At 42.2% G+C, this 22,107-nt stretch overlaps 1 protein-coding gene across 2 annotated transcripts in view; it reads right to left on the bottom strand.

The window, feature by feature from the left end:
• Positions 1 to 21,891, bottom strand: part of WRNIP1 (Werner helicase interacting protein 1) — a 30,962-nt gene extending 9,071 nt beyond the window's left edge. Inside the window, exons 1-4 of one of the 2 annotated variants that reach the window (XM_027843969.1) lie at positions 20,721 to 21,891; positions 14,640 to 14,831; positions 12,610 to 12,869; positions 2,389 to 2,469 (exon numbers count right to left, since the gene is read on the bottom strand). In XM_027843969.1, coding sequence (XP_027699770.1) covers positions 2,389 to 2,469; positions 12,610 to 12,869; positions 14,640 to 14,831; positions 20,721 to 21,653 — 1,466 coding nt within the window. In that variant the 5' untranslated portion in view covers positions 21,654 to 21,891. The remainder of the gene's footprint in view (positions 1 to 2,388; positions 2,470 to 12,609; positions 12,870 to 14,639; positions 14,832 to 20,720) is intronic. The other variant, XM_027844046.1, reaches the window with a different exon arrangement.
• Between the last annotated feature and the right edge of the window lie 216 nt (positions 21,892 to 22,107).

Here is a 22,107-nt window from a genome sequence, read left to right as displayed (position 1 = left end):
TTGCTTCTTTCTTCCATTCAAAGTAAATATCTGAATAAAGCCCAAGGAAGTCACATAGAAATAAAGCATTGGGTGTCATAGGCACCCAAATATTGATAGAGACATTTTTTTTTTAAAAGAGGCAAAGAACTATAAACAAAGTACATGCCCATCCAAACTGTGGTATATGATGAAGTATTACCGTGCCGCAAGAAACAATGAACATGAAAGAATACAGAGAAGCATGGTTAGACTTTTATGAACTGATAAAAAGCGAAGGAAGCAAAGCCAGGACAACATATACACAATGACTAGAACAACATAAATGAAAAGAACACAAACAATTGAAAACAGATGCTGTGAAGAAGAGTTAAAAATGTACTTCCTTCCCTTCTCCGCGGAGGTGGGGCACTGTGAGTGTGGAAACTTCTAAATGGCAGACTTGGGTAATGTGTTAGTCGTGGTGAATGACTTTCTTCCCCTCTTTTTTATTCTTTTTTATGAAGGGACAGGCTAGGGAGGGGAAAGAAACATATTGGGAAATGAAAATAACATTAAAAACAAAATATATCATTATTTAAAAAAATAAAGCTTTTCATCATCAGGCACAAAAAAATTAATCAGAAAAGACCTGTGACTTCTTTAGTATGGAGAACTCAGTGGGGAACCTCTCTCCACCAATGTATAGCAACCTCTTACTTATTTACTAAATTCCAGAGGAGGGGAAGGGGTTAAGTGCATTGCCCTTTGCCAAACAACTAGTAGATATGACCTAGGCTTTTCTGACTCCAACTCCAGCACTATTATAAGACTTTGCCATTCATGGAACTTTTTAAAAAAAAAAAAAAAAACATAATTTTTCTACTGTTTTTATTCTAGTCAACTGCCTGGGATGCAGTCTAATCAGAGTGGCCTCAGAGTTAGAAAAACCTTAGTTTAAGTCCCACCTATAACACACACTAGCTGCTTCTTCCTGGCAAAATCACCAACTCTCTTACGACTGTCAGTTGCTGAGCAGGGGTAGACCGGCACTGGCAGAGGCTCAGTGTATTTCCTCATAGGGAGTTTGAAATCATAGGTCTAGTCCAAAAAGATAAAAAATTAAAAGAAATTTTTTTGGCCTTTAACAAATATCGTACACATGCTCTGTCAAAAAAGAGAAAGGTAACTGAACAATGATGACGATAAACTTGACATCACAGCTCATCACTGTCCTGATGTGTTGCTGACTGCACATTTGTAAAGTAACTAAGTAAAAAAATAAAATTAACAACCATAGCTTTAACTATGCCATTTTCTATTCATGAGACAGACCTCTATTAAAACAGGTACTTGGTTACTGCCCCAGAGCTTTACTCAAAACAAATTCTCAAAAGTACCTATTGATACATAATGTGAAACAACACTAAAAACCCAAAATCAAGATCTCACCCTTGACTAGGAGAAACCATCATCTCCTGAAGATATAATATACCCAAAGAAAAACAGTTAAGCAAAAAACCCTCAAAACCTAAAACAGTGAGTGGGACTGAAATGTATGAAACATTGTATCTCTGTACAGATACAGAGATACTCTGCTGTGTAAGAATTAGCTTCCTCAACTGTAAAAGCAGGAGGTTGGTTAGATGACCATGAAGATTTCTTCCAGCTATGACCCTATTTATGTGAATTAAAACTCAACACTTATTACGATCTTCCATGTGCTCAGCACTTTTCTAGGCACTGGAGGAGATCAAAAGATGTGACAGAACATGTTCTGGCCCTGATGGAGCTTAGAGTCTAGCAGTGTGATGTGACACAGGAAACAATAACTATGATACAAAGTCACACACGATTAAGTGCTATGTGAGGTCCAACCGGATCATCACAGAAGATGAAAAAGTTTCATGGGAGCGGTGGCATCTGAGCTGTGCTTTCAAAGATGAGAAGGATGTAAACAAGTGGGAATGGAACGTGCAAGGGTAGAAGAGAACATTCCAGGTGTGAGGAAAAGTGGGGAGGTACGCAAGTAAAGAGACGGTGAATATCCAACTTAAGCAGAACATAAATTACAAGGAAGAGAAAAGTATGAAATAAGCATGGAGAGGCAGGAGGGCGTCAGACTGTGGAGGGCCTGGAATGCCAGACTAAAGAATTTGAACTGCAGTTGCTATTGCTTCTATCACTGAAATATTTTTGCAGATACTACAATTCTAACCTAGTTTCTTTCCTTAACACAGCCAAGGTTTTCAGTCACGCTGATTTTTTAATCTTCCATCATCTGGCTTGTTGATTTTACAGTTTGTAACAAATGTCATACTAGTTGAATGTGCAACAATGGCAAGAGGCCAGCCACAACTTCAATAGCAATTACTCTTTCTCCTTCCATGTCTCAGTCTCGACCAACAAACAGCTGAAGAGAATACTCACATCAGACACTGAGTGCCACTCAACTGGCATTTTTCAAAGATTGGGGGTCGATTCCTCACCCAAAATGTGCTACCACAGTTTCTGAAAGATAATTTTTAAAAGAATGATAGATACCGAACATGAGACAAAAGAAAATCTTTGCTCTAAGGATCAGAATTAGATATTGCATTGTAAGAACACAAGCTAATAGAAAAAGGCACGAGAAAGCTGGAAACGTAGTAGGTATCTTCTAACTGGGTGAAGACTGAACCAATAGTGGTACACCAATGCAACAGAAAACGACTATGCTGAAAGAAATGATGAGTATGAAGAATGAAGAGAAATTTTGGAAGGCTTTATGAAATGGTGCAGAACAACTATGATAAATGCAAATGAAAACACCACTAAAAAAGGAAGTTGAACTCAAGATTAAATGCAATCACCAATATGGCTTCTAGGAGGGAAACACATTTGTATTTTTGTGTGTGTGTGCGCACATGTGGCCAGATACTATTGTAGGGAGTCTGTTAATTTGTTACATGGAGAGGTTCCATGTATGTGGGAGAATTGTCAGGAAATGATTATGATGCCTCCAAAAAAAGGCATCAATAAATTTTTTTAAACATGTAGAATCTAATTATGTACAGTTAGCTCTCTACTCCTAGAAAAGATGGTCATTAAAATCTACAGATTACCTTAAAACATGATTTCGGCTCCACTAGTGGCAATACTGATCTCCACTCTCAACCCCTGCCTGACTTCTAATGGAAAGAAGCAGTAAGTGGCCAGAAAAGAAGAAGACAGAAGGAAAACAAAGGGAGCCTTGATAATTCTCAAACTGAAAAATTAACATTTAACTCATCAAGAGCTATGTTTGTTGACTTTAAATTTGCAATAGACTTAGAATGAGCCACTGAATTACAAACCAGAGAATGGACTGAATACGACTTTTAACTTTTTTCCTAAGTTCCTATGTGGAAAGGCACACAGAAGCATCTACTTAAGGCTATGACAAAAGGGCTGCTTCTCATTCCCTCAGCACTCACTATTTTTGTTGTTCAGTTGTTTCCGTTGTGTTCAACTCTTTGTGACCCCATTTAGGGTTTTCTTGGCAAAGATACTGGAGTGGTTTGCCATTTCCTTTGCCAGAGTACTCACTATGCCGCCCCACAATAAAAATAATCTTACAGTCAGTCACTCCATATTAAAAAGGCAATCAGTAAAATATAACTTCATACATATTTATATTATTAATTTTTTAAAAGTTTTAGTAAATGTGTAACTGTCCCTCTCAACACAGACCAGAACCTTCTCTTAAATTTAGAATCTAATAGTTAATTGTGTGGTGTGGTGAGGGGTTAAATGGCTTGTCCAGGGCCACAGAGCCACTCTGTCTGAGGCAGGACTTGAACTCAGGTCTTTCTAATTCCAAAGCTGATTTTCTATATATCCTATAATTCAGACTGAAGAAAAGGAGCTGTTTATATCTTTTATTATTAAAAAACAAACAAACAAACAAAAAGGGCGTAGGGGAGGGGAATAGTCTCAAAATATTGACTCCCATAGTAAAAGTTCCCAACTTCTTAATTTGTAAAAATATTTTTTACTAATAAAAGGCATGCATGCTAAGAATAATTTCAAAACAACTTTTTAAAAAACAGAATCTCTGGTTGAATTTTTAAATTCCTAACTAAAATATATCTTTACTAAAGTGCTACCCCAAAGTCTCATCCTCACGTAGAAGAGAAGGGTCCTTAAAGATTCTGGAAATGATGTGCAAGGTCTAGACCAGGGGTGGGGAACCTGCGGCCTTGTGTAACTTGAGGCCATATGTGGCCTTCTAGGTCCCTGGGTTCTGCCTTTTCACTGAGTCCAAGTTTTACAGAACAAATCCTTTTATTAAGGGGATTTGTGAAGTTTGGATTTTTTTAAGCTGGATTTTTGAAATGGAAACTGTTTGGATTCAGTCAAAGGGCCACACTTCAGGACCTAGAAGGGACCTAGAAGGCCACATGTTGCCTGGAGGCCCCAGGTTCCCCACCCCTGGTCTAGACTTCAGAGAATCTTCCCAAGCTGTAAGGGCTTCAGCTCTGCCCTAGTAAAGAACAGGATGCCATCAGCTGAATACAAGCCTGGCTCAGTCGGTAAAGGCCCACCACACAGGGGACGGCCATCAGATAATCACTGTTGTTGACTGTGGTAACACGAGGAGGGGGTTTTGATCTGCCTCAGTGAGCAGGCATGAACGCAGACTAAATTTTGAATCCTTGAATTAAGTAACCCAACAAAGTATGGGTTCTGCTGCGTTCTTTATCCATTAACTGAGTTACAAGACATGGGCACAGCCAATCTCTTGCAATAAAAGCAGAACACACAGATGCTAACAACAGATCTATCATTTCTTCATTCTTCTTCCTAGTCTTTGACATAATTTTGTATTTCAAATTTCACCCCCTCCAAAATGAGTAAATATTTTTAAACACAAATAGGCACATATAAATCTGTCAACATTTCTGTTTCTGTAATAAAACCAGACTACTGGTGGCAATGATAATTGTCATACAAGTAAGATACAATAACAGAAACTACCTATGTTAAGAACATTTTGTAAGGGGAGAGGGAGGAAGGGCAGGGCCTAGGGATTCAGTATTGTCAAAAGAAATACCATTCACTGAGTTTAAACTTAAACTAGGAACCTTAAGAGTGTAAATACTTCAAGATCTCAGGGCTTGTGAAAAAGTCCTTATCAAATTTTGTGTGATGATTTACATGATTTAAAGCAGTGTGTTATGACAGAGGAAGACCGAGATTTAGGGAAAGAAGAATTGGCTCAAGTTCTGGTTCCCCAACTCACTAGCTATATGATGAATCAATCAATAAACATTTAAGTGTCTACTATGTGCCAGGCACTGTGCTAAGCCCTTTACAAATGTTATCCCACTTGATCACAACCCTGGGAAGGAAGGAGAGAAGGTGATATTGTTGTCCCCATTTTATAGTTGAAGAAACTAAGCCAGAGGTTAAGCGACTTGTCCAGGCTCATATAAACAGTAAGGGTTTGAAACTGTATTCGAACTCAGGTCTTTCTGACTTCAGATCCATTTGAAACCTAGATAGATTAGATGATTTTCTAAAGTCCCTTTCACCTCTTTACCTCTCACATTCCAACTCTATGACCTTCTCAGTGCACAGGTCTTACACAAAAACTCCAAATGACCATCTCTGATGCACCTACATTAAAAATTCTCACTTAGGTTGAAATTCAAATCCATGCCCTCTAACTTTAAAGTCAGTGCTCTAAGATACAAGCATGTATCTTTTCTTATCAATCCTTTACTTCTTTTGAGGTGAGTGGGTAGAATTAGGAGATGAGAGGCAGAGCCTCCTATTTCATCCAGGTTGGAAGTGCATCCGCTACTCATGGACCAAAATCCCACGGCTAATTGGCAAAGAAGCTTTGATTTGCTCTTTTTCTGACCTGGACAGTTCCCCCCCTCCTTGGGCAGCCTGGTACCTCCCTCCACACCCTCAGGGATTCACCATACTGGTTTGAGGCTTAGTATGGACTTAGGGTGGCTTAGCACACTGCAGCTCAGAACTTCTAAACTCAAGCAATTCATCAGCTTCCCCCTAGCAAGGACTACAGGTAGGTGCCAGGCCTGGCTCCTTTACTCTACTTCCTAAAAATTTTTTTTAACTCTGATTTTACCTAATGGCCTCGAGGATAAAAACTTAAAACACAACTTTTATAATTACTTGAATTTTACCTTGGTATCCATTTGAGATTCTTTATCTCTTTATAGGAGACCTAAACCCACTGTTTCAAAGTTAATCAAAACCTTTCTAGTGCTACTATTCATCTAAAAAGGTCCCCTGCCTTTGCCTTTAGCTCACTGAAGGAAGTACAAAAATAAATCACTTCCTTCTTCTTTCTTGCAGGGAAGATAAAAAAAAAATCTGTCTGGGAAGTATGTATTTGTCTTTCTCTGATTGAGAGGCTTTTTTCACTTAAATAACCACACCCCCTCTGAAAGACATCTAGCATTCTCTCCCCACCAACCTCTTCCACTCAAGATACTAATATGAGCTATTAATATTAGGTTAAATCTGCACAATAACAGAAGCTAATCAGATGAGGTTATTCATCACATCCACAAAATATTATAAAAATAAAAGCAAAAATTAAACAAGTATTATTTCTCTGGACATGGGCTTAAACATCCTTGTAGATGGCAAACAAGAAGAATATGCTTCTGTTAAGGAAGCTCCAGATGAGCACTGAACACCTACTGCTATAATAAAACTAAATGAGCCCAGGGAGGCTGTTAATATACACCAAAATATTTATAGTAGCATTTTTTTTTGTGACAGCAAAGAATTGGAAACAAAGTTTCCCGAGGCCTTAGTATCCTTATCTATAAAAAAAGTGGGGGAGGGGGACCGGAGGGCCTCGGGGGTCCTTTCCAGCTCTGGCTGATGACCAGTTCTATTCCTCACTCTGGACTTTTCCACCTCCTTCCTAGCAGCTTGGCCAGTCTCGTCAGTCACCAGCCCTCTCCCCTCCAACAGGTCTTCCCCATTAGAATGTAAATTCCTTTTATTTGTATTCTCAGTCTTAGCACAATGCATGGCACTAGTAAATGCTAAATAAAATGCTTTCTGTTGCTACATCTGTGACCTGAGAGGACCTGAGCTCTAGTCCCTACTCTAGTCCCAAACAGCAACTACATTAAGGGGCAAGTCACTCTCTGGACCTCAGTTTCCTCATCTGTAAAATGAGAGAAAGGAGCTAGATGATCTCTAGGTAAGGACCCTTCGAGCTCTAAAGTCCCCCACCATTGGCTAGAAAAAAGGAAGCTCTTACACAGTCAACAAAGCATTTAAATATAGAACTTGCCAACATCAGTGAGAGTAAGACTTTTTACCTCAAATAACCAAAAGAAAGTATTATCAATTTTCAAGTTATCCATAGCAACAGGGTCAGAAAGTAGTTCACAGATGCTTTGCAGGACCCGTGTGTGATCTCATCGATACAAATACTCCCTCAAGCCATGCAATTCACAACCCATCGACACCTTCTCATCCTCTATGATTCTTGTCCACTAAGGACATGGCCACATGAAGGGGGCCTGCCTCAATCTTCTCATGTGTTAGTAAAGCACATGGACTACACTGGTCATCCTCTACTCTTACCACACAAGACTGGCCCAACTCCTTTTCCAATCACACATTTATTTCCTTTTTCATATCCTTTGCTTCTTTTCTTGAGTGTATACAATAACTAGAACTCTCCTGTATCCAGTCCTTGCTCTCCCTATGCATTTCTTTGATTCTGACTCTGTGTCCTCTATTTTTAACCATATGCAGAGTACACCTGTCTTGAGAAGATAGGTCCCTCTAAGAACAAAGGAGACAAGGGACAGGTGAGACTCTACAGGTGCAGAATGTTGCAGAAGACATGACTTCTGCAGCTGCTGTGACAGAAGGTTTTGTTTAACTAAATCCCCTATGTTGTGCGGAAGAAATTCTTTGGGGAGGGTGTGGGATATATCAGGAAACGAGTAGTATAAAAATTACAAAAGAAGGCAGTGAGGAAGGCAGGGAGGAGGGAAAGAAGGGAAGGAAAGAGGAGAGGAAGGAGGGAGTAAAAAAAGGAAGGAAGAAGGCAGATTCCTCAGGCCTAGGAACAGTTTGGGCCTGTTAAAAAGCAGTTCACAAATTTCCAAATGCAATCTAGACTGCTCTTCTGCCTCCTAAACTCTGGGCATCGCCCCAGGTCCATCTGCATATCTCTGTCCTAAGACCATGGAATCATTACAGGATTGTAGACTAGAGCAGAAAGGAAACTTCTAGGCCATCCAGTCCAACTCCTTCATTTTACAGAAAAGGAAAATGAAACCCAGAGAGATGAGTGAGTTGTTCAGGGTCACACAGTTAGTATGTGTCTAACATGGGATTCAAACCTGGGTCTTCCTGACTGTAAGTCCAAGACACTATCCATCCAGGAGACTACTCAATGGATGGGCCAGCCAATTGCATTTCATGGTCTGGACAATATATCTAAGTCCACAAACAGCCCTCCACTTTCAAAAATGAATTTAAGAATAATCTCCTAACCTAAAAGGCACCCATGGCACTTCCTAAAGCACCTAAATACAAGAAGCACTTTTACCTAAATTAATTGCCTCTGTTGTGGAATATGACCAACATAAAATCCACAAAAGATGGCTTCCTATTAACAAGGACTCCCAGATGACACTGTACTGAAACATGCTAAAAATCTATTTCATTCAATCCATAACAGAGGAAAAGAAACTGAATTAATCGTCCACAATGAAAGAAAAACACAAAGCAGATTAACTTGCATACTGGTCACACTAAGAAAGCATTTAATTGGGGAGCCACAAATCCTTAGTTCACAACAAGGGCAACTACATGGGCAAGACAATGATCGTCTCCGAGTCTCAGTTTTCTAATATGAAAATGGTGATATTTGCATTATCTGCCAAATATTGTTATTGGGGGTGGGTGGGTGGGTGGGGGAGCGTTCTGTGAATCTTAAAATGCCATATTTCTATGGCATGTAATGGGAAAGGTATCAATCAGTTAATACGAATTATCTAGGGCAGGCAGGTGAATTGGTCCCATAACTGAACAGCAAGTAGTGATCAAGCTGTATCACTTTTGGGAAACCCCACATTGCTTTCCATGATTACAAAATGCATAATGTTGCAAAAGCCCATCTCTAACACCAATATTTTCACAATGCTGCTGTGGGCTATGAATTATGGAACAAAATGCTCTCAAAAGGAATTAAATGACAAGTAACCCAAAACAGCAATGGAAAGATACACAGTGGGAGTCAACAGGCTGCAGGATATTACTTGTGATTAGGGCAAGGCATAAAAGACATTCTCAAGGATATGAATGACCTTTCAGAAAGGAAGGAGTGGGGTTGCTCATGTAATGAGAATAAGAGACAATAGATGGACAGTGCAAGTGATACATGGGTACCTCCAAGATATTATAAGAACAAAAGGAAGGTCTCCAGCACATTGGGTAGTTCCTCTACGAAGGATTTATGGTGAAAACCTGGACAAGAATTACAGGATAAGGAGGTGAGCAAAGGTTAACGTCAGCCTTGGTGGAAGGAGTGCCTACACCAGTACAATTATAGAACCACTAAAGGCCCACAGTAGCTATATAGAAGCACAATTAATTGATAAAGAGTTTAATCTCCTTATTTCCCCTACCCACTTCTCATAAGAAATGAAACAACAGATTGTGAGGAAAATGCTTTGTAAACATTCAGGTGCTATAAATGTGAGTTACTAGCATCATCATCACCAATAAATTGACTTCAAAGAGATCAAGATCCTAGATAATTTAGGAACTGGCCAACCATGGCCATCCTGAGCTGACTCCATTAATGGTCAGAAACCAGATCACTCTCATTTCTCTCCTAATAACAGCTTTCCAGGGTATAGCTTAGGAATGGCAGGGAACACAGGAAGGAAAGAAACCATAATGAAAATTTAATTAATTCTAAGTTGTCAGCAATGGTATTGGTGGAAGTGAATCACCTGTGGATGATAGCTACTTTGTAAATGATCCCATTAGCAGCAGGAACCTAAGTACTATTTGTGGTCTTCATTTTTTATTTCCAAAAGGAATCAGAATGATTTTTCTTCATTTTTAGAAAATAAAGGTAATGTCTTGGCCTTCATTTGACTCTCTGCTTCAATAGAACACGTTTCCCTATGGGGTGAGTGTGGTCAGTCACAAACAATCGTGAATCTATACATACTGGAAGGATATCTTATCTCACTTCCCCATCCCCTTTTGAATATAAGCCAAATCTTAAGGTAAGATAGTGAATTCTAACTAGACTTAAAACTGGTAAGAAAAGGGGAGCTAGGTGGCAAAGTGGATAGAGCATTGGCCCTGGAGTCAGGAGGACCTGAGCTCAAATCCAGCCTCAGACACTTGACACTAGCTACGTGACCCCGGGCAAGTCACTTAACCCTACTGCCAAAACAAACAAACAATCAAAAAAAAAAATGGAAATGTTTCAACTACTCAAACAACTCCCTATAGCTATGAAGTTAGAAAGAAAAGTCATACTAGATGCTAGGAGGAGATAGCACTCACCAGACCAAACAGGTAACACAAATAAACTCATTCCACCTTTCACTCCCAGTTAGCTAACACCTTGTGGGCCTTTAAATATTAGTGTACATTATGGATATTAAAATGTTTGAACACATTTCTTGCTTAGGGCTTGGTCAATATCCTATTACAGTTCCATTCTGAAGTGAACCTACCTTATCCTCCCGATGGTCAACAAGCCAAAAATGTTTCAAGTCTTTCCTTAAGCAGGCCACAATTCTTACATCTGACACAGCAAGTGGGGGAGATCAGGGACATAGAGAGACTGGCGAAACCCAAACCCTGAACAAGTGGAGCCTGAAACTATGCCTTGTACTTTCATGCCTACAGAAAGGAAAGTCTCCAAAATTTAGCCAGGGGGGCAGCCGCTAACACAGCCGTGCGGGTACACCGACCAAGCAGCATCAACCTCTTCTGAGGCCCAGATTATATTCCACTACACTTTTTCAAATGACACATGAGTTCACTACATATGATATGGTGGCTTAAAGAAGACCAGCCGTATTAACAAAGAGGAAACTCTCTAAACTATATGATCCAACTTAAAACTCCTAATACTCACTGCTTATATTACAAATTAAAAAAGTAATGAGGATTTAGGAAACTGAAGGTTGTGTTAGAAAAAAATTTTTTTTTTAAAAGGAATGTTCTCCAGAAGTTCATTTTTAGTTGAAATTCCTTCATGGTCATGAAGTTTCCATCTGACTCTTAGAGAGATTCATTCAAAGAATAAAAATACACTGATAACAATTCAAGAGTGAATTACATGTTTAGCGGAACTTTCATTTCATTTATCTTTTTTAAAGGAGCAAATTCTAGAATGACAATTATAATGAGTAAAAAATAAAGGTTCTAAAAAACTTTTCTAAACTGCACTTAAGAGCTACAGTATCTTTCACAAACTTTGAACTAGGAAACCCTGGTATTCCACAGAATATTCCAAGAAAACACTTAAATGCTAGTTCTGATGGAATACTTCCTAATCAGAGAGAAAGACTATCTTGAGGAGAACTGAAGAATATGATCATAGTGGGTGAGTATAGTCCTCATTTTCCTGGAAGAACATAGGGACATCTGGGAGCTGAGAGTCTAGGGATCTTGCCCCAGAAACTTGGGCCTCAGAGCTACATCACTGTCTTTCCCCCAGTGCAGGACCCTTCAAACTCTGAGTCCACCCAAGACACCACACCACATGGCTATCCATACATACTTCAAGTGACTACATTTGTTAGTTCTACCAATATATGCCAAATCCCCAAATGTTCCACGGCCAAATGAGCTTGGGAAACACTCTATTGTGAAGATATTTCTCTCTATGCGGCCCCTTCCTATTTACACAAAATACACAGACACTCTGAAGCATTTCTAAAAAATAAATTAGGATTCCCTCAGCTAAAAGTGTCCTTTCCGCGTTTCCTGTATGCACTTGGTCTGCATCTTTTCTTTGCGCTTACCGTGCTCGGGGGTGGGGGGAGGGGTGGGGGCAGCGGCGAGGGCCCTTCCGTTTTACTTCTCCATGTATACATTGCATTCTCCCAGTAGAATGTAGTAAACTCCTTTATGTTCATCTTCCTAGACAATAGTAAACTGACTTGCACATAGTAGGGGCTTAATAAATCTACTAATTTTATTGTTTTTCATGATGGAGCACTAAAGCTTTTTACAATCTTCTCTAAAGCATTTTAGGAACCAAATGACCAAATGTTTCTATTATCATCACCATCATAATTATTGTAATTGATAATATTAATAAACAGCAGCTCCCATTTATAGTAAGCTTTATGCTTTACAAAGCACTTTCCTCCTATGACCCTGTGACAGGCATAGGCAAAGAATAAGTACCAAGGACTTGTTGCTGACCCATGAGAATTACAGATGTAGCCACTATAAAACTGCATCCTGATCCACAGAAGGGGATTATTTTCTGGAGATACTCGTCAGGACAACTTTATACCCCTTGCTCCTTCCCCGGGCTCCTTTTATTTTCGTCTCCTCTGTCCCCACCCACTCTGGCCACCTGCCAAGAGATTCCTCGGGTTGTCTGTGTTCTGCCACAGCTCACAGTCAACTTACTCAGAACCGCTGCTGCTGCTGCAGCTGCTGCTGTTGCCGTGGCTCACAGAGTCTGTGGGCCTGCCTTGGTCCAGCACCCGGAGCCCCAAGGAACTGACTGCTCGCATTAAAATTGTTTTCATTGCTTCTGCTGAGAGCTTCTCCAGGACAATCACCCGGCAGCGACTGAGAAGTGCAGCGTTGACCTGGAACGAAGGGTTCTCCGTAGTGGCTCCAATCAGGGTCACTGTCCCGCACTCCACGTGAGGAAGGAAAGTGTCCTAGCCATGGGAGGAAAGCAGAAGAAACTGATTCCAGTTAATGACAACCTGCAAAAGCCTATGTGAGTTAATTACCACCACCTGTTTTTCAGTTTCTGTCTTTGGGGTTTAAGTGCATCACCCTCTACTTAGCAAAACACGAATGTGGGTATCAATATTTTGGTGAGTTGAGCCCTTGTCTGAGTCCAGAAAATACTTTCTGAGCCACCAAATGTATGAGCCTGTCCTCCACCAATAGCAAAACTAATGTATATGGAATGCTAATCTAACTTTGACATAAATGTTACTTTTTTCTGGGTCAGTCATCTTTCTTCCTAGCTACTACCCCTGTACCCTCCCACCCCACCCTGATCTTGCCCAAGGCTGAACTGGAACAATCAGGTGAAAACCAGAACCTTCTTTCTATTTCTTCCCCCAAGAATATGAATATGAAAAAAAAAAAGCATCATTTACTAATATTCACAATTTTTTCCCCCTTTGCAACCTATTTAACTATGCTACTGTCCTTCTAAAAACTCTTGTGGGCTATGTAATTGTTATGTGCTATTTTGTAAGTGGAAAGGCAGTGAAATATAATGCATGGAAGGCCAGCCTTGAAGTCAGGGAGAGCTGGGTTCTAATCCTGCCTGACACCTAGTGGGCAAGTCACTTAATTTCCTCAGTGCTCCTGCCAATCCTCTCAAGATTATAAATTAGGGATGAGTTGCTAATATGCATAGGTGGAAATGGTTTCTGCACCCAGAATTCCTCACAACAATCTACTACAAGGTCCAAACCCTTCCAAAAAAAAAAATTATAAATGAGGAAATTGAGCTGATCAGCATCCCAATCCCAAGACTGCTTTTGTTTCATTTTGCAAGCAGTAATACAAAGTCCACTTAGAGAACAGCTTTCAGTTTCAATTTAAAATTTCTACCCCTGACTAAAATATTAAAATAAAAAACATTCAAGAAAAAAATTCCTCAACTACAAATATTTTTATTCAGTTTTACCTGAGGGAGATTCCAAAATTCACGGATGCATTTAATGCCTAAGTGATACCTGGCTTCATTTTTATTTCAGAAAACCAGACAAGTTAATAATAAAGGCCCAAACACCTGACTTCAGAGATGTTATTTTAATAAGAAAGAGTGAGATCAGAGGGAAGAAAATGCAGACTCTTCAGGGACAAAAATACAAGTTCTAATTTACATAAGGGAAAAATGGTAATGCTTTTGAAAACAAATTATTAAAAAAGATGAAGCAAAGTATAAATTAGAAATCCTACAGAATGGAAATTTGGTCTAACATAGTTTTCTTTACTTTTGATATTTCATCAATCTGTTAAGTATTTCAATTCCCATGTAGAGAAATCATTCCCAAGTCAGTAAAACAAAACATTCTCAAGGGGTGAAAAAAATCTGAACCCTTTAAAAGTGTTTGGATAAACTGGTCTTACATTTCTTCTCTGAGGCAATAAGATAACAGGTTTAGAGCTGGAAGGTACAAAAAAAGGGTCATCTAGTCCAGCCCCTCATTTTATAGATGAGGCGCCAAGGCCCAGGCCCAGAGAGTCAATGTCTTGCTCAAGGTTGCACAAGTGATACAAGTGCTAAGTGGCAGAGCTGGGATTTAAATCTAGGTACTTCAAACTCCACTACGCCCTGTTGTGTGCATTATCTTGAAATTGTTTAGCTCAGCCTATGTCCCTTCAAAGGTGTTGGCCCATCTAAGTCCCTTCATATGAAATTCTCAGGGTCAACCCAAGACAGAGGAAAAGACATTAAGTACCTGCTGAGATTTATTGAAACGATGAATCTCATCAATAAAAAGGATGGTTTTCCTTTTGAAAAAGTTCTTTTCATTTTGGGCTTGTTTTATGACATCTCGGACATCACTTGTCTTGGCGCTTGTTGCAGACAGAGTCACAAACCTCATGCTATTTTTCTTGCTGTTATTGGCTATGATATATGCCAAGGTGGTCTGAAAAAGATGACAAGCACAAAAACGTTAAGACACTGGTTCAACCCAGAGAAGAAGCACTTGCTGCATTAGCCGATCCAGGAAGGCAGGCCAGAACAATTTAGCTGACCCTACACTTTAAAAAGGAATTTAGCAGTACGGTAACAATCTCAAATGCCCAAACAGCCTTCTCACCCCTCCCTCCCCCTAAAGAAATGAGGTGAAATGAAACAGGAAAGCAACTCAATCTCTTTCTGACTCGGAATCCTCTTCTTCCTACCTCTCCTTTCTAGGCCTGTAGAATCCTTGGTATCCCTGTAAAAAGAGCCAGTGTCCTGATTTAGCATTGGGTGACAGCTGTACTATCTCACTAAAGAAAAGAAGGAAATTCTCCCGCCCCCACCCTATTTCTCCTTATAGCAGAAACAAGGAAAAAGATACAAGGGAGGAAATCATGATCACTGCACCACAGAATTGAATGGGACTTAAAGAGTCCTACCTCTACTGCCTGCCTATCTCCCATGTAACAGATAGGGAAAATGGTGACGTAAGGTGTAGATGAAGTCTGTAAACTTTCTACAGCTAGGCCATACCATTTACTCACTGAAGTGACTGCATTTCAATTCTAAATGTCTACAAGGCCCTTTCTTCTTTTTTAAAATAAGTTGTTATTGAAATCATCTTTACAATGCCTAAATTTCCGCATATCTCTCTTCCCTCTCCCAGAAAGCCATCCATCATAACAAAGAATTTTTTCAATTCCCTTCTTTCAAAGCAAAAAATTAATACAGCTAAGTTTGCAATTATTAAAAGCTATGGGCAGATAAGTCTAGGCAGAAGAAAGGAGATTGGGAGGTGGGAGTGGGGGAAATTATTTCAGGAGGCAAAAGCCCTTCCTTGTTGTTAACAGCAACCTAGACCTTAAAGGACTGTTCAAAAGGTTTAAAATTTAAAGTCTTCCAATAGAGCCTCTACTACACTTGTACCACATGCCCTGACCTTGGGAACTCAGCTTATCATACCGAATGTGCCATGACTAGTGGTCAGTCTCCAGCCATCCCATTAAGCAGTATCCCTCCCAAAGCCATTTGCCTGGCATGTTCCCAAGAGCTCACTTCTTCCTTAGTTTCATCTCACACCAAAGGCCTTTTCTTTACCCTGTGAGGGCACCAATGCTAAAAGAGAAGCTTAAAGGCAAGCCTTCTGGAAAGCATCACTCCACCCCCCTCCACCTTCCCTAAGTCCTCAACAGAAAGAAACTAAGCCAGGAAGGGAGAGCAATGGAAAAGATTAAAAAGTTATTTGGAGGTTTGAACTGATCTACACACACAGTAACTGCTCATTCAGGAGATAAAATGCCAAGTGAGGAACTGAAATTAAAGACTCAACACTCAAAAAACAGAGGTGCAGTTCAGAGGGTAGACCTCGGTCAGGAAGACTTGGATCAAGTCCCTTCCCGGATATATCCTGGGGCAAATCATTTAACTTCTCAGAGCCCCCAGGCAACTCTCTAAGAATACAAGTAGCAAAGCAGGTCCAATATGCATTGGTCCAGGGAATTTTCTCAACCAATGAAATCATACTTCTGTCTTCCCTTCCCAATAAAGAAGTCTTAAAAATTTTTTAAAAGTGAAAAATGTGGCACAGCTAAAAGTTGTGTAAAAGATCTCAACCTCCCTGGTTACCCAAACTAAGTCTGAGCTAGGAAGATAGTTTCTTTGCATACCTGTGACATCTTTCTGACAACTGACTGACCTTTTCTCCTACAGGGGCTAGCTACGGAACTGAGGGGGGTGGGGGTGTCGTTCATACTATGATGAAACATTACTTGTATACTCTCCCAATCTTTTCTTTTTGCAAGGAACCAGTTGGGAGGCAGTCTGGTGTAGTGGACAGAGGGACAAAGTCACAAAGACTTGAGTTCAAATCCTGCCTCAGACCCATACTAGCTATGTTACCCTGGTGGGGAAGGGCAGGGGAAATCACTAAACTTCTCAGTGCCCCCAGGCAACTCTCTAAAACTACCTAAGCCTTGGTCGGGGCAATTTCTGAGCTAGGAGCTCCCTCAATGAAAGTACAAGTACAGGTCTAGAACAACAAAAACTAAAAGGAAAAAAAATTTGCCTCCAAGATGTCACTTTTGGATCCTATTTAATGTAGAATAGTCCCAAGATGTCTAGAAAAATAATTTAAATTGTTTGGTGACAAGATCAACTTCACAAGCAGTTTAGTAATTAACTCATCTAGCAAAAAAACAGACTTTGAATCCTAGTAAGATTGTAGGAGCATTGCAAGTAATGGTACATTACTCTTACCACTTTGTTGCTGTAAATATGTACAATGCTATCTATATAATGCAAGAATGGCACTAAATACAAAAAAAGACCCAGCTGGCTCCAATCTGTTCTTAATGCAGAAAAAATATATATCAAACAGAACTGCACTTAGCAAGCGCTAGTATGCATTGCAATCTTGAAATGGTCACTAAATTCTTCCTACTTTATTTAGACTAGAAGGCTGCAGCTTTAATACTGAGTAGGCTGGAACAAAGAACAGTTGTACATCATTTTAAAATATCATTTTTTTAGAACTGGAAAATAATTGGCTCAGGACAGACACAAAAAATTCCAGTAGTCATCACTCCTCTTCTCCCCCTCCCCCCCTTTATTAGGCCACCTCTTCAGAAAATGGGTTGTTTTTACCTCAGCTGAGAGAAGGGTTTACAGCCATGAGTTTAAATTTCAATAAACACCCATTTCTGATAAAAGTCCTAACACCTGCTCTTGACTAGTACCAAGAGGGTTGGGAAGTGATGCGTTCCCCCCCCTTCCAAAGGGGACAGGGCAGGGTATAGTGCTTAGTGTAGATATGGTAACAAATGAGTGCAAAGAATGGCTACCCAGTCACTTAATTGAGAACTGTTGTATCCCTCGTATCTCTTCCTTTGTTTCTGCCAAAAAGAAAAATAAGAGTGAGGGTGAGAGAATTTTCTTTTTTTCTTTAGTGAAAGTACAGCTGTCACCCAAAGAATAAAGGCATTCCTAACACAGTATTACTAAAGAACACTCCATGCACAACTTCTTAAATGCTTACTCTAGCTTTGCCAATAGCCATTTGCTCTGGGCAAATAATCAGTTAGCAAAGGATAGCTTTGAAAAAATAGCAAAACATGCTTATTTATATATATTCAAGTAACTGGGAAGGCAATTCTTTCCTTGGAAAGTTGACTTTTTTTGGGTCTACCCTATGATTTAATCAGTAAAGGGAACTCCCAGGATAGAAATTCCCTCCACAGATGCAGTCTGGTAACTCATCTATAATTTATACCTAGAACATGGCCTGGAATACTGAAGCTGACTAGCGTATGGTCACATGGCAAAGAGCAGGACTTGAACCAAAGTTTTCCAGACCCCTCTAGCCACTAGCTGGAGATGTCAGATTGACAAGGTGAGGCTTCCAAAATCAGATTATGGAACTTTCATTTTTCTGGTAATAATGAAATTCATGTAAATTTTGTTTTTGGCTGTGATTTGAATTTTATTGGTGTATTAAATTCCCCAGAGGTAAGTCCCTCCACCAAAGCAGTACTCTAACAGTTTTGCAACCTAAATTCCTAATAAGTTGCCAGGAGCGCTGGGAAGTTAAATGACTTGACCCAAGTCCCTTCATTCACTAAGTGTCTCTGGCTATATTTGGCTATGAATCTCTCTGTTTCCAATCAGGTCCCTCTGATTCCAAGGCTAGCTCCACAGAACTTAAAATTGTCTTTCAAATAATTAAAAGGACGAATTTTACTTCTGGTTTAATGAATCAAATACAATTAAGTTTTAACATAAATAAGAACATATCCTGTTGTATTTTTGCTTGACCAACTTTAACCTAGAGTCTTCCTCCCTCTCATTGGTTAAAGTTAAAAGAAAAACAATTCAAAGGTAAAGATAACGTCATGTTTCCATGACAATTCTTTATATCAAATGGAAAAATGTGAAGGGAGAGGGCAAGATGAAGGGTGGTTCAGTGGTTGGCATTCATCCTGTCATAAGGTGATTCTACAGGACTTGGGGATTTTCCCTACTTGGTATTCCACAGCATCCTATGGTGTAAGCCAGAGGGCCTACTCAGGTTGCAAACACTGGCTGCAAATCAGGATTTGAGAAGCTAGATCCCTGAAGGCAGTGATAACATTGGAGATGTCTTATTTTATTTATGTCTGCCACCCAAGAGGACCATTAAGGACTCATGTGTACTTCTAGCCTGGTTTATATTGGGTTCCATGCAGTCCACAGCTGTCCTAATAAATTTCCTGTCTACATAACAAAGCAATAGTAATTTCTATCAGTAAAGTTTAAACCAGGTCACAAACTAGGTTTAGGAAGAACCAATAATGGCAGGCCACTGGAAGAGTTAATTAAATGGCTGATTAAAATAGATTAACATCTTAAAGAGATACGGTGTGGGGTAATGGGTAGAGAGCCAGCCTGAAAGCCAGGGAAAATCCAAGTTCTAGTATTATTTCTGAAAAACACTAATTGTCTGACCCTGGGCCACCTGTTCAATTTCTCAGTGTTGCAGACAAATAAGTTTCAGATAAGTACCCACCTGCATTATCGGGGAGTTTCCTCACCTGGGAGTTCCCTAAACCAAAGAAATCACAAGTTCAGCCCCTATCCCTCTAGACGCCACCTAATCCAACCTTCCACTAGATGTGAGAAATTTCCCCTACTTCAATTTTAATTTATCCAGATAGTTCATACCCAACATATAAACATGGCATGTTCCATTACTGGACAACTGTAGTTGTTATAAGACTTTCTTATAAAGGTAAGATGGAAGAGCAGATAGAAAGCACCTTACCAATAAGTATAAAATGTGGGTTCCAGTGCGCTAGCTTTGAAATTCATTAGCTCTGTAATTTTTTGGCAAATCACATCCTCTCTGGTTCTATATCATTTTCTGTAAAATGGGCACAGTAACTTTTGGAAATTGTAAAGTCGCTTTACCTTACGATTTTGGGGGGAGTGAGATAATACATGTAGAAGATACAAAAAACTAGAATGAAGAACCTGGAATTTAAAAATATCTGTATATTGAACTCACATCTGCCTCCTAGTTATTTTATCTCAGTTTTGAACAGGGTGGGGCGATCAAGAAGAAATAGTGCACTGGTATCTTCTCCTGAGCTATTCCCCAAGTTTTTAAGCTGCGGATCCCCATTGTAAATTAGGGCCAGTGTGCTCCATTAGAAATGATTGTAAGCTCCTTGAGGGCAGGGACTGTCTTTTGCCCCTTTTTGTGTTCCCAGCGCCTAGCACATAGAGGGCGCTTAATAAATGTTAACTGACTGCTCTATTTCAGTATCTTGCCACCTGATTCTTTAACTACCTAAGTCTCACATCAGTAGAATGCTACAGGATTATCAGTAACCGCCAGATGCTAAAAAAGCATACAGGACTTGGAGTCAGATTTTGGAGCTGGGTTTATATCCCGGCACTACTTCTTTAACTAGAGATATATACGTACGTACGTATGTATGTATGTATGTGTGTGTGTGGTGGTGGTGGGGATCATTTAACCTCTTAGTGCCACTCATTTGTAAAGTGAGGGGGTGAGACTAGAATAACTCCAAGGTCCTTCCTATTCTAAACCTCTAACTCGGCATTTGCAGTCCATCCAAATGGGAAGGGAAGGGAGGACTTTGAGCTAAAATATTCTCTGCACCATTCGGGCAAAACCTTTGCCTCCCTCCTAGGAGCAGCTGCCTAGGCCTCTTAACCATTGTATTAACTCCAGCATTTTAAAAAGCACTAACAATAGGTCCTGGGGCACCGAGTGAATGAAACCTCAGGAAGGAGACGGAGGAAGGGGGAGGGGGGAGGCGCGGCGACTCCTCGAAGGCGACCCCCCACTCACCTTGCCGCATCCCGGGGGGCCCCAGAGGATGAGGGAGGGGATCTCGTTGGACTCCAGGAGGGACCTGAGCAGGGTCTCCTGGCCCACCACCTTGTTCTGCCCTATGTACTCCTGCAGCGTGGCGGGGCGCATCTTATCGGCCAGAGGCTTGCCCACCAGCTTCTGCCAGATCTCCTCGCGGGCCGGGGGCCGGGGCTGAGCGCGCCCGGGGCCCAGGTGCCCGGCGCTCTCCCGGAAGGCGGCGGTGGAGGGCGCCGAGGCCTCCCAGTCCTCCCGGTCCTCGTCGTCGTCGTCCTCGCCGCCCATCGCCGCCGCCGCCGCCGCAGCAGCAGCCGCAGCCGCCTCGTCGTCGTCTTCATCCTCGTCCTCGGAGCGCTCGCTCTCCTTCCAGCACCTCGGGGACGCGGAAACGGCGGCGGCGGAGGAGGAGGCGGCGGCGGCGGACGCCGAGGCTGCAGCCGCCACCGGCCTTTTGCCGGACACCTTCCTCCGCAGGGGCAGCGGGCTGCCGGCCGGGCCCCTGGCGAAGGCGGGGATGCCGTGGGCGCCGGCGCAGGGGCTGGGGCAGCGGTCGTAGGGGTCCCGGCCGTCGGGCGGCCCCGGCTCGTCCGGCTCGTCGACCTCGCCGTCGCTGCTCTCGCCGGTCGGGGTGGCGGGCGGCAGGCGCAGGGAGCCCCCGGACAGGCGCCTCCTCTTGCAGCTGCCCAGCGGCGGCGGCGGGGGCGGCGGCGGCGAGCTCGGCCTCCTGCCGGGCTCCGCGGACCCGAGGCTCTCGTCGTCGTCGGGCTCCGAAAGTCCGGCCGGGTGCAGCAGCAAACATCTGTCCAGGTGCGCGTTGATGTGGGCGGCGGGCAGCGCCTGCTGGCACACCGGGCACTGCACCTGGTGCAGCTGCGACAGGAAAGGGTCGTCTTCCGGCCCGCTCACCTCCATCGCGGCCCTTCCTCTCGCCCAACCCCCGCTCCGGCCGCCGCCGGAACCCGCCCCGGCTCTCAGGCCCTGCAAGACGTGAAGGCCCCCTCCGGGAGCCCCGGGGCCGAGAGCAGGAGCGGCTTCTGGGACTCCCGGAGCCCGGCCGGAGACGGGCCCGGGAAAGGGGAGAGAGAGAGGAAGGAAGGGCGCCCCAAACTTCCCGTCCCGGCCCGGGCTCGGGCCTGCGGCGCCTCGAGCAGCACTTCGGGAGCTGTAGTCCCGCCGCCGCCGCTGCCGCCGCCGCCGCCGCCCGGGCTCGGCCGCGCCCAGCCCCACTTCCTGCTCTCGCTCCGCAGTCGCGGGGTGGGGGTTGGGGGTTGGGGGGAGAAGAGCCCCGGGGGTGGTCTTGGCGGGAAGCGCCGCTACATTGTGTCTTTTCTTTACCTCCCCTGGGCTCTGAGCGTGAGTGTGCGTA

The sequence above is a fragment of the Vombatus ursinus genome, unplaced genomic scaffold (genome assembly GCF_900497805.2).
Source record: "Vombatus ursinus unplaced genomic scaffold, bare-nosed wombat genome assembly UNPS02000577.1, whole genome shotgun sequence".
In the NCBI taxonomy this organism is placed as follows: Eukaryota; Metazoa; Chordata; class Mammalia; order Diprotodontia; family Vombatidae; genus Vombatus; species Vombatus ursinus.
The sequence above is the reverse complement of the archived record's forward strand: the minus strand, read 5'-3'. Positions and strand labels throughout refer to the sequence as shown.